General features: G+C 31.5%; 1 protein-coding gene across 2 annotated transcripts; it reads right to left on the bottom strand.

The window, feature by feature from the left end:
* Positions 1-533: 533 nt before the first annotated feature.
* Positions 534-8,697, bottom strand: LOC137732751 (uncharacterized). Of its 2 annotated transcripts, XM_088688265.1 has the most exons (6): positions 6,948-7,087; positions 6,704-6,853; positions 5,906-6,064; positions 2,288-2,335; positions 1,712-2,181; positions 534-1,302 (listed from the first exon to the last, which is right to left on the bottom strand). In XM_088688265.1, the coding sequence occupies exons 2-6, from the start codon at positions 6,810-6,812 to the stop codon at positions 694-696; spliced, it is 1,395 nt and encodes a 464-aa protein (XP_088544391.1). In that variant the 5' UTR covers positions 6,813-6,853; positions 6,948-7,087; the 3' UTR covers positions 534-693. The 2 variants fall into 2 exon arrangements, with proteins under 2 accessions (XP_088544391.1, XP_088544392.1); XM_088688266.1 differs by lacking the exons at positions 534-1,302; positions 1,712-2,181; positions 2,288-2,335; positions 5,906-6,064 and adding exons at positions 7,575-7,667; positions 7,905-8,221; positions 8,447-8,697 and having other exon boundaries at positions 6,713-6,853; positions 6,948-7,457.
* Positions 8,698-9,396: the final 699 nt, after the last annotated feature.

Below are 9,396 nucleotides of genomic sequence, written 5' to 3'. Positions count from 1 at the left end.
AATTGTGGATGGTGGTTAATGTATGTATTGTGGCCCTCGTGGGGATAGACTTTTCAGTGTATTCGAAATATGAACTGATACAATGTTCTAGTGCATTCATCGCTGCCAATGTTAATAATAGTTGTGGAAGGGTTTCTCATTTTCCAAATACTTTTTAAACTACTAAAACGTGAATTGTCTTCTCAAAGTCCAAACATTTTTGGATGTATGTGTAATTTTCAAAATATGATGTCTTTGGTCTTGGTCCTGTACTCCTGTCATGCGATGGATTACCATGTCCTCCAGTTTTTAACTGTTGTGGCTAGGCAGTGCCTTCTACTACCCTCATTTTGTATGCATGGCTTAGTTTTGTTAGTCTCAACTTGCTGGGTTATGTTTTTCCCTACTTGAGGTAAGATTGTAGTACTTTTCCCCCTTTTGGTCTTGCTACAATGAATTCGATTTATCGACAAAAAACAAAGCCTTTCTAGAGAGCTTGTCTTAGTAACTAACTCAAAACAGAAATTCATCAAAAAAGAAAACTGAAAAGAATAATTTGAAGTTGGAACTTTCTTTTAGGATCGAAAGCGAATACACAACTGTTAAATAGAAAGCGCACGCATAATTCTCAAATAAAAGCACTTACATTGGCTTCTCTTTACAAGTTTGTTAGAAAGTAGCAAATCTGAATCTAACTAAAGATAACCTAAGAATTCAAAACAAAGTTTTCTGGTTCCTATCAAATATTCCCCGTCCAAAAGTAGAAATGAATAACTCAACAAGTAACGGAAATTGCATCCATATGAAAGAGGTAACTGGAACACTGGCAAGCAGCATGCTTGGAACACCAATTGATGATTTCCCGTCAAGCATAATGTAAAGGGCACAAGAAAACACAATCATCATGGTGACAATAGATAAAAAGAGGGTGAAAAGGCCTGCTATCATTTTTGTTGGCAAAAATTTGTGAAAATCATCTTCAGAATAACGTGATGTGAGAATTCCCAAAAACATGATAACTGAAGTTGTAGAAGAAAAGAGTGAGATTGCATCTGAAACTATAAATGTTGTGAACACCTTTTTGGTTAAGAATGTAGGAAGACCTGTCTTTTCATCATTTCCACCAAGAACTGTGAATGCTGCAGCAAACATTATGGTGACAATAAGAGCACCTACAACTGTACAAGAAGTTGATGTTTCCTTCATTGATTTTTCTGCCTCTCTCCCCAATTCTTTGTGATTCTCCGTAAATACTTTTCGTGGTGTCTTATTATCTTTGTTTACAGATTCACAATCCTTGGGATCTACTATGCTCTCCACCTCCTGCATTTTTGTTGACAAAATTATTTATGGATGTGACTCTAAAATCTTTATCTCTTCATATAAATCCCTCAACTTTTGACATTTGAGACACCACATAACCCAAAATCATTAGTTAAGCATGTAGGATGATAGTACAGTACGTAGTTAAATAATAATGTTTTCCCTTTAATTTCAATTTTTTCCCATAATGCTTGTGTATGTCGACAAACTTTTTGTTTTTATTTTTAATTTTTAAAGAGAATAATTTTTGCATTCTCTTTTTTTTTCTTTGAAATTGAATAAATAGAATAACAAAAATATGTGAAGGAGTAGGAGAAAATGAGAGTAAAGTTATAGCCACAAAAATATATATAAACAACACATAGGCTAAGTATTTCATAAATATAAGCATATATAGATAAATAATCACCTTGAACCATTGTAGTTCTCTTTGCATTTGCAAAGCTGCACCTTGAATGTGATCAATTTGTGACAATGGGGTAATTCTTGCTATCGTATGTAGCAGATTATTGCCAAAGTAATCTCTCCACCCCACTCTTTCCCGTATTTCATCGGATGGATCGAGGCCAAGTATATTTTCTTTTTTAAGTAACTGATCATATATAAAATTATAAACTTTGTGGTGACGGCATTCAGTTGCAATTTGCAACAAGGTTTGGCCTTTTTCGTTCTTAATGTCATCTACAGGATATGAGGAATCTATAAAAAAATGAGTAATATACTCCACATGTCCTCGTTCTGCTGCCACGCACAGTACTTCGTCCAATTTCTTTCTTTTATAATAACTCATACCTTGTGCTTTCACTGCTTTACACATAAAAGGTAAAAATTGCTTGACCCGCTCATGCATCAATTTCATCTGATATATATGATTGATTCCTAGATTCATTAAAAGTAAATACAAAGTTACAATCATTTTAATATAATATTGACTATTAATAAAACAATCATAAAAGTTAATGATAGGAATGTGTATGTGGCCTACCCAAAAGTGTTTGGAGATTCGTCAGTAGTCCTCGGAATAAACCCATTCCTGCATTAGAAGTCAATTTTGTCATACCCACCTATGTGTATTACTTTGCCTTTTATTTTTTATTTTTTTTTCTCCTTACAAAAATGTTATTTTTATCACATTTGTTGTATCATATTTGTACTATCTTTCTAATTAAGGTCAGACACACTTGAATCAATGGACCTACAGTTATTGGAGAAATGTGCAGGGCCGATATATAAACTAACTAAAGAGACAAAAAAAGCTCCAACATTTTAACCATCTAAAAAAAAAAGAAAATCATAAACTTGTATTTTATGGAAGATAAAAATTCATATTCTATATTATGAAAAAAAAAACAAAAATCATATTTTAGGTACCAAACATATAATCCATAGTCATTGAAACTTCAAACTTAATTAATGTTTTAACAATGCAAAGGCAAAAAATTATAAGAATTTAAATTCATCTGACCAGTTTTATTGGATTTCCCCGAAAGGACTAAGTTCATCTTACCAATTCAAAATCCTGAAGCAAGTAAAAATTGGAAAACGATTTTTTATTTGGTTTTCCTTTGCGGTGGTGCCCCAACTTGTTGTTGGATTTTTACCAATAGACTGTAAGCTTCCGCCTCCCATTTGGTATCAGAGCTAAGTGAGTGGTAATTGCCTTAATATCTTTGTAATCTGCAAGTCAGGTTCATATTTCAGTCTTTCAATTTACAATTTATCCTATCTCTCGGTAGAGAAAATTAGATTTTCATTCCTCTTTTTTCTATTCTATTGATTGAAACCTTATTTCTTTGTAATTTTTTTATCAAGGTCCTTAAGTTTTAATGAATGTCATTATTTCAATATACAACATAATTACATTAAATTTCTAAAATATTCATTTATTGTTAGAAAAATTACATATGGTATATCTATATTTTATGGCTAAACTTTGTATCATATATTTTTACTTTTAGTTTATACCCACTTTTAATTTGCAACCTTTTTTTTTAAATTTTTACTATTTTTTTTTAGTTTTAATTTGTACCCATGTATTAATTTCTTTTTGTTCCCATATTTTTTTTAAAAATTTCATTTGTTTAATCTTTTATTTGTACCGTAATTTATTTATAATATACCCATTCTTCTTTATTAATGTATCACTTTGTTATATGTAAAATGTACCAATTCTTTTTGTAAAATGTACCAATTTTTTATTTAACACAATGGATACATTCTTTTACCATTTATTATTTCATATTGTTACGTAGTTTTTAACTATTTATTCAATCAAAGTGTTTGAATTTTTTTATTGTAACCGTTTCTAATAGTATTATAATAAGGGATTTTAAATTTATAGGATTATAAATCTCATAAAATATCAAACAATTAATGTCAAGATTATAGAAATATAAATATTAATAGTAATATAATGAGGTGAACAAAGTCAAAGAGCTTTGATCAAACTTTGAATACCTTTAAGGTTTTAGTCAAAGAGTATTAAGGACTAGGGATTGCATCCAAAGTACTTTTTTATTTAATTTTTTTTTTATTATGTTCCTCAATTCTTGCCTTTTTTAACCTTTAAAATTATATTGGTGGAATCACATAGTACTAAGGTTTAGTGATATTCCTCTTCACTTATAAGTAAGAGGTCTTAGATTTGATTCTTGTCAAAGGAAAATTCGAACCAAATTATTATAACTACCCATTGTAAGGTTTAACCACTACCCTACCCCTTATTAGGGCCGGTTCAGAGATTTTTGAGGCCCAGGGCAACGCCAAAAAAAGTGCCCTAATTTTATATAAGAAAATTATTTATTTTCACACGTAAGACATCAATAAAATTATACTTAGAAAAACACTTCAAACTCTATAATTTAGAAACACAGAAAGTCTAATTATACTTAGAAAAGCACTTCAAACTCAATGACTTTTGTTTTCCATCTGTTTTTGTATAAATCGTGAGGCGTTTTTTCTTATTTACTAACCTTGTCAATATGAGACTTAAAAAAATAATGATGTTTTCGAGTCTTTAATTGATATGTATTAGTAATGAATAGTCACTAAATTAAACATTTTGATGACACATCATATAATTTGCAAATTTGCTCTAAAAATTTGGTCTACGTATTACTCATTGTTGAAGATTAGATTTGAATTGAAACAAATATTTAAAAATAACAACCCACATAGCTACTAGCTAATAACTAAAAATAAGTTAACAACCAAACAAAAATTTGTAAAAATTGAAAAAATTAAACATGCACATAGCATTTCGAACTTAGGACCTCTCTTCAATTTTAAACAACAAAAACCGTTGCTTCTAATTAAACTTCTTAATCCTTTAACCAAATTTTATAAATTTATACTCTTATGAAAAGAAATTTGTAAAAATTAGAAAGTAAATAAGCATATGTGGTGTTTTGAACACAAGACCTCCTCCTTATTTTCAAATGACAAAACCATCACTTCTGGTTAAATTTCTGTGTCATTGAACCAAATTTTATAAATTTATACTCTTATGAAAACATATATAAATATATCACCCTAATAATTTTGGGGCCCCCATTTTTTTTGGGCCCTGGACGGTCGCCTTGCCTGCACTGAGCCTAAGCTGGCCCTACCCCTTATAGCATCTCCAAGAGAAACTGTAAAACCTTTAAAACTCTATTTTAAAGAGTGAAATATGAAAAACTCATCTCTAAGTGACTCTATAAAGGACTCTATATAATAGCAAAGTCAACAGTTGCTTTTAAATTTATAGTCACTGTTCATATGCTAAATGTTAAAATAAAATCACTAAAAACCCTTCAAACTCAATTTTCTTTACATAAAACCCACCATAAACTATTTTTCTAACGAAAACCCGATGACTAGACTCCCCCTAAGCAAATTACCTAAATGAGATTGTGTCATATTTAACATTTTTCGGGTTCCCCAAATTACCCTCAATTAAGTCATTATAGCATTTTATGCTGATATCGAAATTAAAATTGAAAGTTTCTTTACTTGCTTGTAACGTGTACAATGGCTTCCAAATTGTAATTGATGTAGAATAAGTTCAAAAAGTTTTTGGACTCATTTGGAAATGCCTTTAAAATGACTGAAAACACTTTCGGTGGTATTAATTTTGGGTTCCAAAAGCACTTTAGAAGAAGCACTAAATATATATTTCTTGCAGAAAGCACTTAAAGTGTTTTTCCAAGATCCACTTGGATTTTTACTAAATATTGATTTTAAAAATATTTTCACCAAAAACATTTTCAGTTATTTTAAAAGTATTTTCAAATTAATGTACCGTATTGATTTAATAAAACCTATGCTTTTGTTTTCTTTAAAACAAAAAGGGGTAAAAATTGATGTGTCTAGTAAATGACTCCAAACAACTTGAGCTTGGTATCAAGCCTGAATTTTCTAAGCTCACTCTAGCTAGGCTTGTATCATAAGCAAGCCAATAAATCAGGCCTGAGCAGCATAATATTTTGTTTGGATCGACTTATTTATAACCCTAAGTAGGAACTATGGAATAAAGATGTTCATATATTTTTGTAGTAGCATTATGGAGCAATTTACCGTGGCATTAACAAAAACCAAATTGGATTGCAGATATGTAAAATACCTAAGGAAATGAGATGCCTTTGATTCTCATTTTGGTCTGAGAGATGCCCTTGATCACTTTGGTCTGAGAGATGCCCTTGATCACTTTGGTCGCTTTCTTGTTTTTCAACGTTTATATGATTATCCTTGTTGACGAAAGGAAGACGTTTTATGTGTATAACTATCAAGATAAAGAACACAAGGCCAATCATTAATCAAGTAAATACTCTTTTGAAGCAAGTTTTTTTTTTTTTTTTTTTTTTTTTTTTAATGTTAGTGTCTCATATTAATTGTTATCAAATCATTGTTTTGTTCTGTACACATAAATGACTAAATGACAATTAATTTGATTCATTATGATCACCTTCATTTTTTCGAACATTTACATGAGTATCATTAATGGGAGGAAGAGGTTTTATGCATATACAAACTAGCAACGGTGTTCAAGGAGAAAGATGAACACAAAATAAAAAACAAACGATAAGGATAAAGATGAACACAAAATCAAAGTTTGAATGGGAAAGTGGAAGTTATTAAGAGGCTAGTTCGACTCCTAAAAATGAAGGAATTCGTTCGACTAGTAATCCTATAATTAAGGGATCATGTGCATTTACATATTTATAACAATTCATAATCTTAGGGTATATTGTTACAAAAATAAAAATATAATGACGTGTAATTCTAGAAATTGAATCAATTTCAGTAAGTGGACTAACCTTAATAGGACTCACAAAATTAGACTTTTATCTTTAAAATATATATATATATATATATATATATATAAAATAAGAAAATAAAAGGCAATAATTAATGTACTAACCATAATAGATTATTTTTTCCCATAAACTGAGTCGGCTTCCACTTTTGAATGCAAAACGGTTACTGGCCAATGTTACTAAGGGAATATCTCCCTTGCTGTCCTTAGTCATGGTCAATTTTGGATAACGTTGAATCAAATCTCACGCAATATCTATATAAAAGAAGTGATAAAAAGAATATTGTTAATAAAGACAAAATTTATAACAAAAAAAAAAAAAAAAAAATCACATGGTAAAAAATTGTACCAAGTCTATTATAATAAAAACCGAGAGAAATAAGTTGAGCGGCATCGGGAACTTTTAACATTTCGTCAGGAGTGAGAGAATAGAGGTAGCGAGCCATTCTTTCCCCTTTTGTCATCTCTTGGGCCACGACGACAACTAGAGGCCTCTCGAGATGAGAAGGTAAAATAGTAATTAACTCTTCGTTCTTTGCAACCATGCGTTTAGCTACTTCAACCATTTCTGGATAAAAATATATTAATGTATAAAGAGCTGTGAAACCATCAGTATCTTGAATTTTCAAGTCGTCCTTTGTCATTAAATCCACCAACTGTTCTATAACGCGCACGCTGCAACTCCTGAAATTCCAGATTGCACAGTGAAGAGCTGTGCGGCCATATAAAATTCTTGCACTTCTTTCCTCAGGATGTTTGCCAAGAAACTCGATTGCATTATCCCAATCATTACACTTCACATATTTGACGAAAGTTTCATGGATATCGTTGGCATTGCTGTCATCATGTCCTGCTCCTCCTTCATGCCATGTTTGTGGGTTAGCCATACTAAACCTAAATGTTTATCATTAATTTACTATTTAATAGAATATATAGAAGTATTAATTTGTGAGGATCAAGGTATACATATGTATACCTTCAGTGCGTCCTTCTTCCATGGTCAACTCTGGCCTAGCATCACGGTCAGTCAGAGTTAAAAACGGATGCGCTTGACGAAGTGACATCTTTGCTGAAAATGAAATTTTGATGTTAAGATGACAGATGTTATTGTTCAATTCTCAACTTTCTTTTTTCTTTTCCCTTCATACAAATGCATATGTGTGTGAAAATAATTATAAAATATTCCTCGTCATCAAATCAGAATAGGATCGTGAATCACCTACAAGGTACAAGTACAACCATTGCCGTATGTTTAAAAGTTTTTAACAAAGTATCCCATGCTTCAACTTTTTATGTATGTACGTACCATGTTCATCTGGTGGATTTTCATCAGGCTTCAATAGAAATGACAAAGTATCCCATGCTTGCTTGGCCTTGGTTTCTGTCTTGACTAATTGATAAGTATCATCCCCGCAAGAACTCTGGATTGCATATAAGGCCTTGACATTCTTCTTCTTCCAAGCCTCATTATCACATTCACCTTCTCTTACAGGAGGTCTATAGCTGCCTTCGACAACGTCCCAAAGATCTTCAGCTAACAAGTAGCTCTTAATCCGAGAACTCCAATCAACATAGTTCTTACGGTTAAGAACTGTAGGAACAACTATAGCTGCCATATTCAACCTGCCCATTTATTCAACGATATTTATGTTAATCGAGCATATATATGCAGAAAAAAAAAAAAGAAAAAAAAAAAAGAGAAACAAAGTCAGTATCTGGGCTAGTGCCATAGTGGAAATCAAGTAACCCACCTAACTATTGAGAAAAAAAAATGACACTACTCTGTAGAAATGCTAAGAACAAGAGAAGAAATCATAGTTTGTGTGTGTATATATTTCGAAAACAAACCTCAGGTCGGCCCTAAACAGAGGCGAGGCAACAAGATCCAGGAGTAAAAATAAACCAAAGCCCCGATCTGACAAGGAAGAACCTGCAATCCAGGATATAAACAAATTTGAAAATATGTCCCCAAAATGGTTACAAGATTTGGAAGATGAAAAGAGAAAATGCAATCAAATGAGAAGTGGAGAGAAGTTTATAAATTTGAAAGAATCTCATCTTGACGTGACATGAGAAATTTGAACACCTGTCAAAACAAGTAAGAATTTCATTTTCACAAAAGAAAAAGATCAAAGTGAAGTATAAAATCGGGTGAGGCTTCAATGCTACGGATGTTTTAGCTGTTAGCTTTGATTTTCACAGCTATTTAGATCTTTTATTTTAATCTCAGCCTTTTATTTTCTTTATCATTCATTTTCTTTATCTTTCTTTTGTTTTTGTCTGCTTGTACCCTTATCGTTTCTCTTTTTACAGATTCTTTTTTTACAAGAAATGAGAGGTTGATATTTCATTGAACATTCCAAATAAATATAGAGGTGCCAATTTGGGTACAATGCTCCAGTGACCAAGAAAATGATCTGGATTGCTCAGACAAGATAACTATAGTAAACCCCTACATAGCTACCTCATGTACCAAAACTACACATGCCACCCATACTAATCTGTCACAAAACAACATATACGACCGATTTGTATCAGCGACTACAACAAGTCATCGCCAAATAGTGAGGTGCCACCCATACTAAAATATCACAAAACGATAGATGTAACAAATTTATATCATTAACTACAACAAGTCATCGCCAAATAGTGAGGCCGAAGTGAGACCTGGTAGACGAGACCACAACACTTATTATAGGGTTAAATGTGTTTATGGTTAAAATTAATTTTAATTACTATGTTTTCGACTTAGTCAATTTCATTGTGTTTTCTAAGTCACTTTCTATTGAAAATTATTA

Source organism: Pyrus communis, chromosome 16 (genome assembly GCF_041283825.1).
Source record: "Pyrus communis isolate YQ-2024b chromosome 16, ASM4128382v1, whole genome shotgun sequence".
Lineage (NCBI taxonomy): Eukaryota > Viridiplantae > Streptophyta > Magnoliopsida > Rosales > Rosaceae > Pyrus > Pyrus communis.
This window is presented reverse-complemented; position numbering and strand designations above follow the sequence as displayed.

What these genes read in the sequence shown, in the direction of transcription:
- LOC137732751 (XM_088688265.1), bottom strand. Translation starts at nt 6,812, where the DNA reads ATGACTAAGGACAGCAAGGGAGATATTCCCTTAGTAACATTGGCCAGT. An exon ending in AAGGCATCTCATTTCCTTAG is followed by an intron (nt 2,336 to 5,905) that starts GTATTTTACATA and finishes CTTCTAATGCAG; the next exon opens with GAATGGGTTTATTCCGAGGA. An exon ending in GAGAACTACAATGGTTCAAG is followed by an intron (nt 1,303 to 1,711) that starts GTGATTATTTAT and finishes ACAAAAATGCAG; the next exon opens with GAGGTGGAGAGCATAGTAGA.